The sequence below is a fragment of the Quercus lobata genome, chromosome 4, assembly GCF_001633185.2.
Source record: "Quercus lobata isolate SW786 chromosome 4, ValleyOak3.0 Primary Assembly, whole genome shotgun sequence".
Taxonomy (NCBI): domain Eukaryota; kingdom Viridiplantae; phylum Streptophyta; class Magnoliopsida; order Fagales; family Fagaceae; genus Quercus; species Quercus lobata.
The window spans coordinates 14,391,432-14,405,998 of record NC_044907.1 but is presented as its reverse complement, the minus strand read 5'-3'; the positions used below and the strand labels follow the sequence as shown (position 1 = coordinate 14,405,998).

The 14,567-nt window shown below is 31.5% G+C and overlaps 2 protein-coding genes across 2 annotated transcripts; both read left to right on the top strand.

Moving 5' to 3' along the window:
- The first annotated feature begins 4,966 nt into the window (after positions 1-4,966).
- On the top strand, positions 4,967-9,955 carry LOC115987567 (GDSL esterase/lipase 1-like). The gene is made up of 5 exons (XM_031111148.1): positions 4,967-5,219; positions 5,299-5,420; positions 9,135-9,365; positions 9,466-9,728; positions 9,841-9,955. Exons 1-5 carry the CDS (start codon positions 4,967-4,969, stop codon positions 9,953-9,955), a joined length of 984 nt encoding a protein of 327 aa, XP_030967008.1.
- A 1,459-nt stretch (positions 9,956-11,414) lies between these two features.
- On the top strand, positions 11,415-14,081 carry LOC115984649 (GDSL esterase/lipase 1-like). The gene is made up of 5 exons (XM_031107672.1): positions 11,415-11,670; positions 11,746-11,840; positions 13,150-13,380; positions 13,478-13,733; positions 13,852-14,081. The coding sequence occupies exons 1-5, from the start codon at positions 11,415-11,417 to the stop codon at positions 14,079-14,081; spliced, it is 1,068 nt and encodes a 355-aa protein (XP_030963532.1).
- The last annotated feature ends 486 nt before the right edge of the window (positions 14,082-14,567 follow it).

Sequence of the window (14,567 nt, the reverse complement as noted above, 5' to 3'; positions counted from 1 at the left end):
GTCATAAGGATAGTGATTAAGATGTATTTAATGTTTATTTTTTATTTATATTTTAAAAAAATTACAGACAAACTATACGCATATATTCCAAAAAGCACACACAATAACCACAATGAAATTATGCATGTAAGCTAATAAATCATTAAAACAAATGTATTTTCTTCTTTGAAAAATCTGCATTACTGCTCAAAATTGAGCAATTATTAATCCTTAATATATGAACCCTTATAACCATAAATTTATATGTTTAATAATTCAATCATCGTATTATACTCTCAACATTTGAACAATACACCAAATTAGAGGTGGATCCAAACACTGGAGATGCACCTCGGTCAGTGGTGGCAAACACTACTAAAAATGATTCAGGGGATTGGATGCAACCCGGTGAAGCATATGTTCTTGTAGTTAAATTATAAGAAGATTTTCTATATTTTTCCTCTTGCATTGCCTTCCAAAATTAATAATATGCAGTCAAATTCGTTTACTTCGAACAAATCTATGTTAGATCTTAACATGCAATCAAATTGATTTGCTTTGAACATATCTTTGTTAGACCAGTAATAATATTACTTTAATTATTCAATTCCAAGCGTTCCCATTGAAGTCAACACCATGATTGATCTATTATAATTGCCATACCCATACCCTGCAATATCTGGGCAATGACAGAAACTCACTATAATTTTCAATTTGTTGCTATATAATAATTTTAATACTTAATCGTTGTGCACGCCCTGCAAATAGTGCAGGTTATAAGCTAAGTTTATTTATTATAAATTTATCTAATATTATCTAAAATGATATCTAATATCTAGTATAATATATCAAATCATAGATTTGAGAAAATGTTCAATTTTAAAAACTAAAGAATCCTTCATATTAGGTCACAAAATCCAGAAGTATAATTAAATTTTTTTTTTTTTTTAAAAACAATCAAATCTATCCAAAATAGTCCTACAATTAAAATACTTCTCAATAATAATAATAATAATACTAATAATAAGTGTCGGTGCTAAGCATGGGATTTAAGCTAGATATGATATGCTATTACTTGTCCCAAAAACTTAATTAGTGAGAAAGAGTGAATTTAATTATTTAACCACAATTTTGATAGATAACTTTCTCACTATAATAACTCTAAGTGGTTTACTTAATTAGTAGTTATCGACATGAAATCCATGAGGTTTGTGTTCAGAACTCCTAAGTCCTACCAAGCATCTTGGAGCCACTCCAAGGGATTGCTCAATGAAATTACTTAGTGCATATAGGATGGAGGGATCACACAAATCCGGAGGATGCGGTTTATCTTTCCTTTATATCTGTAAATTTTTTATTCACTTTATGCATGTTACAAATTCATTCAACTATTTCATTTCTAACATGAAATAAACTATTAGGTTCTAAAAGTTTAGAACAGAATAAACAAATCATGAGAACAAACTTGTCTAGACATAGATCATAGATCTTATAAGATATGTTAGACAATCCTTAAGGTTTTGCAAGTTAGAATACAAGAATAAGAAAGTTGCAAGTTCAGGAATTCGAAACATGCTAAACTCGACCAATCAAGAAGATAGTTCGACCAACCGAAAGACGAATCTACAGAATTTAATTTCGGCCTAATAGCTCATTAAGCCTCGTAAGTGATTAGGGTTTTAGATATAATTCACATAGTATTTAAAGGAAACCCTAAGCCATGTTTTGTAGAGACTGGGGAGCTTCTCTTTTGAGATCTAAAGGTATTGTGCCTTCTCCTTTCAAAGTCATTATCGAAAATCAATCTACATACCTGTAGATTTGAAGTTGCTGCATAGTAGTCATCAAAGGTGTTGGATCTAAACCATCAAGGATAGTCTTAAAGTCATAGTCAGGAGTTCTATGTGGGAGATCTAAAGCGTGAACTCAAGGTTCATGTAAGAACAGATCTACATCAAAGAAGTTTGAGGGTTTCAGAGCTTAGTTTGGTAATTGTAGTTAGATTTACTACTAATTGGTATTCTTGACTGTAACTCTCAATTTGATATAGTGGATTCTTCTCTTGAGATTGTTCCTCCAAAATTTTTACCTTGAAACTAGTTTGTTCATTGGTTTTCCTAAATCATCACATCTTGTGTTATTTAGCTTTTCGTTGTGCATGATATGTGTTCTGAATGTTTAATCTAGATTTGAATAATTAATATAAGTAACTACTTGGCTAATAAATTAGGTTAAATATTGTGTTTTCTAGGGGTCTAAAAACTTATATAAACCTTTTCCATCTTGAAATTATTTGTGGTGAAAAATTGGTAATAAATGCCTTTATGCAATCACCAAAATTTGTCTAGGAATATTGACGTTCCTAAATTTTTCTAGTCTGTCACTTTTGTGGTGTTTCTGGTTACATTCATCCAAATGATCATAAACTGAAATTTACGCATTTTGTATTTTAGTCTAGGATATGTGATAATATATCTCCTACCACAAGTTCAGAAAAATTGTTTCATATGCTTTTGAAAAATTTAAGTATGTTGGCTTGTAAAAGGAAATTGCAGGATATCTGTCTCTCTCAGAAGAATTTTGTAATCCCTTAAATACACTATGGTTTTCATGGTTTTTCACCCACAAAGCCAAAGACATTTGTTGTATGGACATGTTTTCTTTCAGTTTTTGGTTGTTTTATTATCTTAGGTTGTTTTGATTATTCAAAAATCCCAAAACATTGAAAATTTTCAAAAAGACAAAAAAAGAAAAAATTATTTTGTTTCTTGTTGTATTTTTCTTGGGAGAATCTAGCCTTTTGCCCCTATTTGGCAAAGAATTTGGCAATATGCCCCTGTTTTCAAACTATATAAGGGCGTGCCCCTGTTTCGATACTCAATTACCTTCAAATTGAGTTTCATTAAATACTCAATTTGTAGAAAATCGAGTAATGCCCGATCAAACTTTAAAATAAAATAAAAAATTTTGCATGGAACTTGAGTTCCATGCAAGAAACTTTTTAGCGTGATTGCCCCATACAAGGTTAAGGCAGCCCTATAGTGGCGTTTTTAAGCCTTATAGTGGCCTTTTTAAGTCATATAGTGGCATTTTTCTGCAAATTTTTTTTTAATAAGTGTGATTACCCCATACTAGGTTCAAAGAGCCATATAGTAGAATTTTTAAGCCCTATAGTGACGTTTTAAAGCCCTATAGCGGCGTTTTCCTGCAAATTTTTTTTTCAACTGTGATTGTCCCATGGCAAGTTGAGGGAGCCCTATAGTAGCATTTTTTGGTCTTATAGTGACTTTTTAAAGCCCTATAGCGGTATTTTCCTACAAATTTTTTTTATAAATGTAATTGTCCCATGGCAGCTTGAGGGAGCCCTATAGTGGCGTTTTGGAACTCGATCTCCATAAAATCGAGTTCTATGCATTTTTTATTATTATTATTATTATTATTATTATTATTATTTTAAGTTTGACCAGGCATAACTCGATTTTAAACCAATCGAGTTTTTCATTGAAACTCGATTTTAAATTAATCAAGTTTTGAAATAGGGGCACGCACCTATATAGTTTGCAAACAGGGGCATATTGCCAAATAGGGCAAAAGGCTAGATTCTCCATTTTTCTTGAGGTGTATTACATGATTTCTAATGTCTCTCTCTTGACTTAGAGATACTTGATGTAATGAAGAAACTTGAAAAGTGTGTTGCATAACTGAGTGCATGACAATTTTGAGATAAATACATATTGTGGTGTCAATTGTATAAAAGTCACGTATGCATAGAGTTTTTTGTTTTAGCACTTGCACACTTGTTACTCATTTGAAGACTCTCTTGTAGGTTAATTTTTATGAAATGGATATTTATTGAGAACCTTGAGTTTTTAAGTCATGCTTTGAGATATATATATATATATATATATATATTAATTCAGTATTTTTCACACATGTTGAAAATATAGTGGAAAAAGATATCTTTAATTTTGTATGAGTATGTACTAGTTTGTACATGTATTAATGGGTTAATTAAGAAATTTGATATTTCTTGTTTGTGTACCCTCTATAGCTTAGTTGAGCATTGTTTATGCACTTATTACGGTAGCCATTCATGCATTACATGTTACCATGCTTTACTTTTGTATTTTATTCATTTAGCATAATGTGTACTTTATGATTTTTGATCACAATATAAAACACAAAATTTATTTATTTATTTTTGTATTACACACCATTTAGTGTATGATTAAGGTTGGCTAATGAAACTTTACATTTATGACTGTGTACCATATTTAGCTTTGATAAGCTTTGATATGCACTTCACTAATTTGTGTTATATTATGCTTAATTTTGTGATTTGTTTTTAGTTTTTGATCAAAGGATCTTGATTTTGATGTCACATATATTGATCATAAGGACTAAAAAAATCTTAGGAGAAAGGCATAAATAATCATCTCACCATTAGTGTAGAGCAATCTATGTGTTTTTGATAATATATATATATATATTTATATTTATATATTTATTTATATATAAATATGAATTCAAGAGAAATCTCATGCAAAAAAATCCTTGAATAAAGGTGATGCAATTTTTTTAAAAAAAATGTGTACACTATTGGGGTCGAAATAAAAGAAAAGAAAAATATATGTGCCCTTGCTTATGACTATGCATTAAGCAAATTATCTTTATCAAATGGTCTCCATCGTAGCCATAAAATATTGATTATGTCACAATGCCATACTAGTCAGAATTAAGTGCATGTAACGGGATTAATTGTTTATGTTTGCCTTTAAACAACGTTTATTCAAATCTTTATCCTCTCAAAAAAAAAAAAAAAAAAAAAAAATTCAAATCTTTTACGTATTTGATCTGCCAATCCAGCCTATCATGAAAGTCAACGGAAGCAGTTTTGTCACCTAATGAACAAATTAAGCACCCTATATATATAAATGAAAATTGCAACAAATGAGAAGTTAATAGAAAGTAAAGAAGATTTGAGACGATGAGTTTAAGGTTCTATTTCTGTTTCTTGGTTTTGTATGCAGGCATTAGTATCCAAACCAAATGTTTTGGTAACATCTGCCTGCCAAAGGATCATGTTGCCTTCTTCATCTTCGGGGATTCAATAGTAGATGTTGGAAACAATAAATATATCACAACTTATCTCCAGGCAAATTTTTTTCCTTATGGGGAAACCTTCTTCAAGTACCCCACTGGGAGAGCTTCCAATGGCCGTCTAATTCCAGATTTCATTGGTAAGATATAGTTACTAGTGCGTTCTTTTCTCTTCGGCCTGAACTGTTGCTTAATTTGACTATTGAAGTATTGGTGCAGCTGAGAGAGCAAACTTGCCTCTAATTCCACCATATCTATATCCGGGTTCTAATCAGTACATTGATGGGGCTAATTTTGCATCAATAGGAGCTCGTGTTCTTGCTGAAACTCATCGAGGATTGGTACATATTCTATCTGATTATATGCGGGCTATTTAAAAATGAATGTTATTAATTAATATTTTCAAAAATGGAGTTCAATTAGGCTCAAAGTTTTGTTTAGTCCGATTGAGCCTCTATAACAACTATCCTGTTGATTAGAATCAATGTATCTAATGTAGGGGTTGCTGTGAAATTATTCAATGCATCCACTGTAGTTTACTTTCCTCTCATATAAAGGAAGGAGAATCCCACATGTAGGTCGCACACATGAAACCTACATTTATGTGAAAGGAAAATGCAGTATATACAACAAGTGTATTAAATAATTTCTAGAGTTCGTCATGATTTCTTTTGTTAGTATTTTTTATTAGGATTGTTCAAGCCCTGATTTGACCCAACAAATTGTACCGGGACTGCTCCTGTCAAACCTAGTAACAGAACTACTGTAGTGAATAGAGTGGCCATCAAAGAAGTATCTAGGTTTCTGATTTTAGCCGGTATGGTTGGCGGTTCCTCCCTCTAAATTCCGACTCTCTCCATTCATTGCCTATAGTGAGTTTTCCTCACAACCACCATAGGTCTCCTTTTTGCCTAGATTTTCTTCAACCTAGATTTCTCCTCCCTCACCTTTTTCATCGTTGGGCTTTTAGATCTATTGAGTTTTGGTCATTTGGGTTGCTAGATCTATTGAGTTTTGGTTGTTTGGATTGTTAGATCTACTGACTTTTGGTTGGGTTCTCAAATTTGCTTATTTTTTTTTATGATCGAAGCAGTTGACAGCCATACCAATCCAAACGGCCACCAACACAATCAGAATTTGAATTAAGTGACATGCTCAAAAACCTCCCAATGTGGTGGCAGTTTGTCTTCTAAGGTTCCCAATGAGGTCACATGGCTCAAAAACATCCCCCACACCGACTATGCCAAACCATGTTTAGTACTATTTTTTATAGGGAAAAACTTTGGCACAATTACCAAAAAAATAAAAAAAACTTAGGAACAATTTTCCAACTGAATTCAAACACATGATTGCACTAGTTAATAAAATACAAACAACAATTTTTTCTAAGCACAATTATATACAATACAACAATATGTTTGAATTAATAATTTTAGTTGAAGAACTTAACCTACTTGGATTTATATAATAACTAATAATCGAAATGTTTGATTTTTTTTTTTTTTTTTTACCACGTCTTATTACACCACGTGACTATATAAATTAATGACACATATGCAATTAAAACACAAAATTAATGGCACCACGTGACTATTTTCCTACTGCCGGTGTACAATTGCATCATCATTCTGTTGGGTAGTTATCAATTTAACACCGTTCCTTATAAATTTTCACTTTATATTTTCTTTAGACCCAAAAAAAAAAAAAAAAAAACGAAACAAAACAGAAACAAAACAAGAATTCATTCTTCACCCTTTCTCTTTATATAGCAAACTTTTGGGGTTTGAACGCCATGTTCTATTTTAGTATTTTGATTTAAGTTACTGAGCCAGCAAATGTAGAAAGAGACTTTTGCAAAGAGTGCAAGGGTAGAAAGAGGCTTTTATCCTTCACAATGGGTAGTGTTGGTAAAGGCAATACATTTTTTTTTTTTCAAACAATATTTTCATTTAATTGTTATTATTGTATGCATTTGATAGTTTATGATTTTAAATCATCAAATGTAGATTTTTTTTTTTCAAACTTAGGAGATGTGGGTAGTTTTTTTGGGTTGATTATAGAATTTGAGAATTTGGGGATGATGAAATTGTTGGTGTTAAATGATTTGGTCGAATGGGTTGTTGGATTAGGATATGGTGCAGGGGTTGGATCAAATTAATAGAGCCGAAATATTTCATATCGGCACCTAATCCAGTACAAAAACGCCTATGTTTTGTGCTGACTTAAAAATCGACCCATTCCGGAAAACATATTGGATTTTCACCGGAAATTTCATACCGGACATAAACCAAAAAAAAAAAAAAAGGTTTTCAGAGTTAAAAATATCTCTCTCCATTCTTTGTAACTTACTGAGTACTCACTAGCTCTTGCTCGCGTTGCTGTCATCATCAACATGTTTTTGTTGTAGTTGTCACCACACCACATGCACCATGTTCCTCCTCCACCTTCTTCTTTCTTCTTGCGCTCCCACATATTATAAAAAAATGTTTCTTTCTTTTGCTTCTTTTTCAATGTGTCTCTTGGTTTCTATTCAATCTTGCTTTTTAGTTTTTTGTGCGGTGATGTAATCATTAATGCCACTGACAACCCTCCAACGTGAGCTTCATTTCAAAATCAAACTTTTTTTAAATAAAAAAAATAAATTTCTCTTATCATTTTGTACTGACTGGTGGGTTGACTCACGCAAAAAAGTTTAGAGTCACATAGTTTTCACAATTTTTTACAACAATTATATCCCAGTAAAACGTGATCGATGAAGTAAAAATAAAAACGTGATCGATGAAGTAAAAATAATGGGTTTATATGTTATTATTGATTAAATATTCATAGTTTTTTGCATTAAAATTATGATAAAAAAATTGTAGAATAATTTGTGATATTAAAACTACTCAATTACATATGAACATATTGTAAAATTATGTTATATATATATATATATATATATATGACACACCACATCAAAACTGTCTTTGCTAATTCTTTTGTTTCTACAATTTCTTTGTCCTTAAAGTATGTGAATTTTTTTTCATGGCTTTTCTTTCTTTTGTATTTCATATTCTAATTTTATTTAATTTTTTGTTTACTTGAACTTTTTCATTTAGAAATTGAATGTTTCATATTGAAGTTAGGGATTTTTGAGATTGGAATCCTAATGTGCAATTAAAGAAAAATGAAAAAAAAAATTGTTTAGATCTTCTTTAAAAAATTTATGAAACTTACATCTACAAAACATTTATATACATTTTAGAAAAAAAAATTACTAAAAACTGTGCGCACTTAACGTTGATCACAAAAGAGTTACAATATTGGCTGAATAGATTTTTTTTATGAGCGAATAGTACTTAATTTATTATGTAGTTATTTTTTTTTTTAAAATAATTTATTATGTAGGTTCAATTACTAAAATTTGTAGTTACCTCATATTTCTAAATATATTGTGCAATTATGATATGATGACTATTGCAAATAAAATAAGATTAAATAATATTTTATACTCAAAATCTTTCCCATGGATTGCACGGTTTTGCAACAACTATATAATATATTTGGATGACATCATGTTTTTCTAAACTTCATTTCTCTTTGTGGTGTATTGGCTGCTTTTTAGTTCAGACTCATCAAAGTTTGGTGAGAATTAAATTATGTGTAATTTTGGTTTTTTTTTTTTTTGGCCTTAAAAATAAGATTTAAAAAAAAAAAATATCATTAGAACAAAGTGGATGTGAAATTAAAAAAACAGAAAAAGAACAAGGTGGACATATTTAATAGAAAAATTAACACTATAATTTTTAAGATCTCATTTTTACTAGTTTTTCGTGTATTGCACCGGTTAGCGACTATTTATTAAATATGTTTGATATACTACCCAAGTTCAAATCCATGCATTGGCCTGGAAGGCATTTGTTCATGCTTGGACTTGGACACTTGGCTCTCAAAATAAAAGCTCTCTTTATTATTTATTTATCATATTTTGACATATAGATTATGTTCTTATGACATTTGTATATTTCTAATATTTTCTTACTTGCCTTTTGTTCATTCCCCCTCATTATCAGGTGATAGATCTGAACACTCAACTCAATTATTTCAAGAACATGGAGACTCTGTTAAAGCATAAACTAGGTGAAGAAGAAGCCAATACATTGCTGGTCAAAGCTGTTTACTTAATATGCATTGGAAACAACGATTACTTTGTCCCCTTCACTACAAACTCCAGCGTCCTTAAATCCTACTCTCCAGAAAAATACTTAAATATGGTGATCGGAAACTTGACAACTGCGATCAAAGTAATAGCAGTTACTGTTTATAGAATCTTTAGAACAATTTGTGTAAGATTATTCTTGTTTCCATTTTTAAGTTGGTTATATCTATACTTTGATTTATCAGGAAATATATAAGAAAGGAGGAAGAAAATACGTGTTCCTAGGCTTGCCACCTGCGGGTTGTGCCCCATCTATAAAAGCACTAATACCAGGAAACACAGGTGCATGCATGGAGGAGCTTACAGCACTAGCAAAACTACACAATAGAGCACTTTCTAAAGTCTTTCCGAAGCTAGAGAGCCAGGTCAAAGGATTCAAATATTCACTGGCCGATTTCTATTCATTTTTTATTGAAAGAATAAATAGTCCGTCAAAATATGGTATGTCATTGTCCTTAGCTTTCATAGCACATAATGTATTTATTATTGTTGTACTCAATATTTTAGTTTTATCATAGACAATTAGCACCATTTTTTTAATTATGTTTGGATGGTTTTACGGAAGGGAAGATTACATGTTGCGGAAGTGGTCCATATAGGGGAATTCCAAGTTGTGAAGAAAGATCCAATGAGTACAAATTATGTGAGAAAGTTAGTGACTTTTTGTTTTTTTGACTCTGTTCATCCTACCGAAAAGGCCTGCCAACAATTTGCAGAGTTAATTTGGAGCGGAACTCCCAATATCACGGGTCCTTACAATCTCAAAGCATTGTTTGAACAATGATGTATTTAGATTAATTAATAGTGCAATAAAAATGGTCGAGGTATTTATAGACAGTATTTAGATTAATTCATAGTGCAATAAAAATGTACAAGCTTATTTATAGACTGAATTTAATAAATTACTATTTTTAATAAATCAGATCATTTGATTACATACTCTCAACATTTGAACAGTGCATTATTTCAACTAGTGCGTTTCTTGTATGCCTTTGAATTTTGTAATTAAGCAAAGTCTCTAGCACCAATATTGAAAATTTTATTGGTGTTTCTATGTGAAATTATTGCAAATCAACTACAACAATCAAATCAAAAGGTTGCTGTGGAGTTAGTCACAAATTGGAGATTTGTGCATCAAAAGAAAGAACGTTACTACAATATTAAGTTTAATTGGGTATTGGAGCGATGTTTAATTGTATGTTGATATTTTTGGATAAGTCAAGGTAGTGGTAAGATTCCTCATACTTGTAACCATTTAATTATTGATTAGTGGATTTTTGGGAGTGATGACCTTAAATTCATCTAGTGGAGTTTTTGCCTTGCGAAAGATTTTCCTCATTTGTCAACAAATTACCATGTCAATTTAATTTCTGTTGCATTTAGTTTATTTTGTGATTTGTTAGTGTCTCCACGATTTGCATGTAATTTGACCTAATTAATCAACCTGAGTAATTGAATTAATTAAATAGGGTTAAGCTATCTTAACCCAACACAATTTAAGGTTGTTACAAATTCATTCAACTATTTCATTTCTAACATGAAATAAACCTTCTCCAACTTGAAATTATTTTTGATGGACAATTGGTAATAAATGTCTTTCTATACTCACTAAACTTTGTGTCTGTCTATATATAGAATGATTATAACGCCAATGGTGCATGTTGGAACCTCTTAGCATTGTGATTATGTTGCCATGACATACTAGTCAAAATTTAGAGCATAAATGATTGATTATGTCGCCATACCATAAATTGTCTTATCAAACGGTCTGCTTAGCAGCCATAAATTATTGATTATGTCGGTGTGCCATCAAATATTTTATCAAAAGATTTGCATGCTAGTCAAAATTTTGTGCATAAATTATCTTTGGCAAACGGTCTCCATAGCTAAGCTGACATAAAATGTTGATTTTGTCGCCATGCCATACTAATCAAAGCTTTCGTGCATGTGACGGGATTGTTTGTTTATGTTTGTTTTTAAACAATGTTTGTTCAAAACGTATTGGATCTGCTAATCCAGCCTATCATGAAAGTCAACGGAAGCAGTTTTGTCACCTAATGAACAAATTATGCACCCTATATATATATATGAAAATTGCTACAAAAAGTCCAATAGAAAGTAAAGAAGATTTGAGATGAAGAGTTTAAGGTTCTATTTCTGTTTCTTGGTTCTGTATGCAAGCATTAGTTTCCCAACCAAATGTTTTAGTAACATCTGCCTGCCAAAGGATCATGTTGCCTTCTTCATCTTCGGGGATTCAATAGTAGATGTTGGAAACAATAACTATATCACAACTAATCTCCAGGCAAATTTTTTGCCTTATGGGGAAACCTTCTTCAAGTACCCTACTGGGAGAGCTTCCAATGGCCGTCTCATTCCAGATTTCATTGGTAAGATATAGTTATGTGTTCTTTTCTTTTCGGCTTGGACTGTTGCTTAATTTGACAATTGAGGTATTGGTGCAGCTGAGAGAGCAAACTTGCCTCTAATTCAACCATATTTATATCCGGGTTATGATCAGTACATTGATGGGGCTAACTTTGCATCAATAGGAGCTGGCGTTTTTGCTGAAACTCGTCGAGGATTGGTACATATTCTATCTGATTATATGTAGGCTAATTAAAAATGAATTTTAATTAGTATTTTCGTAAATGGAGTTCAATTAGGCTCAAAGTTCTGCTTAGTCCATCTATAACAACTATTCTGTTGATTAGAATCTATGTATCTGATTTAATTAGGGCTGGCTGTGAAATTATTCAACGCATTCACTGTAGTTTACTTTCGTCTCATATATAGCAAAGAGAATCCCACATGTAGGTCTCACACATGAAAACCTACATTTACATGAAAGGGAAGTGCAGGAAGTACAACAAGTGTATTAAATAATTTCTCGAGGTTGTCATGGTTTCTTTTGTTAATAATTTTTATTAGGGTTGTTCAAGCCTCAATTTGACCCACCAAATTGTACTAGAACCGCTCTGATCGAACCTAGCAACAAAACTACTACTAGTGAATGGAGTGGCCATCAAAGAATAGTATCTAGGTTTCTGACTTCAGCCGGTATGGTTGTTGGTTCCTCCCTCTAAATGCTGACTCCCTCTATTCATTGCCTAAAGTGAGTTTTCCTCCTTATAACAACCACAGTTCTCCTCTTTGCCTAGACTTTTTTCAACCTAGATTTCTCATACTCCCCCTCGCCTTTCCATCATTGGGTTTTTAGATCTATTGAGTTTTGGTCATTTGGGTTGGTAGATCTATTGAGTTTTGGTTGTTGGGTTCTTAGATTTGTTTATTTTTCCTAAAGATTAGGGCAATCGACAACCATGCCAACCCAAACTGCCACCAACACAATCAGAATTCCGATTAAACGATATGGTGGCAATTTGTCTTCTAAGGTTCTTGATGAGGTCACATGGCTCAAAAACCTCCCCCCACCACTTTGCTGAACCATGTTTAGCACTATTTTTTATAGGGAAAAACTTTGGCACAATTACTCCAAAAAAAAGGAACAATTTCTTAAATGCAATACATTACATTTCTCAACTAAATTCAAACACATGATTGCACTAGCTAATGAAGTACAAACAACAAATTCTTTTTTTAAGCACTATTATATTCAATACAACAATATTTTTGAATTATTAAATTTAGTTGAAGAACCTAACCTACTTGAATTATTAAATATGTTTAATATACTACTTCAAATCAATGCATTGGCCTAGAAGGCATTTGTTCATGCTTGAACTAGGGTTTGAAAGCTCTCTTTATTATCTATTTATCATATTTTGACATATAGATTATGTTCTTATGACATTGTATATTTCTAATATTTTCTTACTTGCCTTTTATTCTTTCCCCCTCATTATCAGGTGATAGACCTGAACACTCAACTCAATTATTTCAAGAACATGGAGACTCTGTTAAAGCATAAACTAGGTGAAGAAGAAGCCAAGACATTGCTGGTCAAAGCTGTTTACTTAATATGCATTGGAAACAACGATTACTTTGTCCCCTTCACTACAAACTCCAGCGTCCTTAAATCCTACTCTTCAGAAAAATACGTAGATATGGTGATTGGAAACTTGACAACTGCGATCAAAGTAATAGCAATTACTGTTTATAGAATATCTAGAACAATTTGTGTAAGATTATTCTTGTCTCCATTTATAAGTTGATTATAACTATTTGATTTATCAGGAAATATACAAGAAAGGAGGAAGAAAATACGTGTTCCTAGGCTTGCCACCTTTGGGTTGTGTCCCATATATAAAAGCACTAATACCAGAAAACACAGGTGCATGCATGGAGGAGCTTACAACACTAGTAAAACTACACAATAGAGCACTTTCTAAAGCCCTTTCGAAGCTAGAGAGCCAACTCAAAGGATTCAAATATTCACTGGCCGATTTCTATTCATTTTGTACTGAAAGAATAAATACTCCGTCAAAATATGGTATGTCACATTGTCCTTAACTTTCATAGTACATTATGTATTTTATTATTGTTGTACTCAATATTTTAGATTTATCATAGACAATTATTAGCACCATTGTTTTAATTATGTTTGGAAGGCTTTACGGAAGGGAAGATTTCATGTTGCGGAAGTGGTCCATATAGGGGAATTCCAAGTTGTGGAGAAAGATCCAATGAGTACGAATTATGTGAGAAAGTTAGTGACTTTTTGTTTTTTGACTCTGTTCATCCTACCGAAAAGGCCTACCAACAATTTGCAGAGTTAATTTGGAGTGGAACTCCCAATATCACAGGTCCTTACAATCTCAAAGCATTGTTTGAACACTGATGTATTTAGATTAGTTAATAGTGCAATAAAAATGCTCGAGCTTATTTATAGACTGAATTTAATAAATTACTATTTTTAATAATTCAAATTGTTTGATTATATACTCTCAACATTTGGAAAGTACATTATTTCAATGTGAATAATTTTTACTTAAACCATTTTAAGTATTACATTTGTCCCGAAAATAGAAGTTTTATTTCCAATTTTGTTATGAATGCGAGTCTGGTATACGTGGGTATATTTAGATACCACTTATTTTGTTGAAATTGAAAAATTATTATTGAAAGTACTGTAAATAAAGGTAAACGTTAATTGAAATAATACAGTAGATCTTATGAATAGTGCTAAAAAGTACGGTGAGATTCATGAATAATAGCAAAAATAAGTTGAATAGTGAAATAATTTTAATTTTTCATTTCAATCCAAACGCACATAATTCATTAAGGAAAATGTTTTTATTGAGACCGATTGGATGCTTGTAAGACC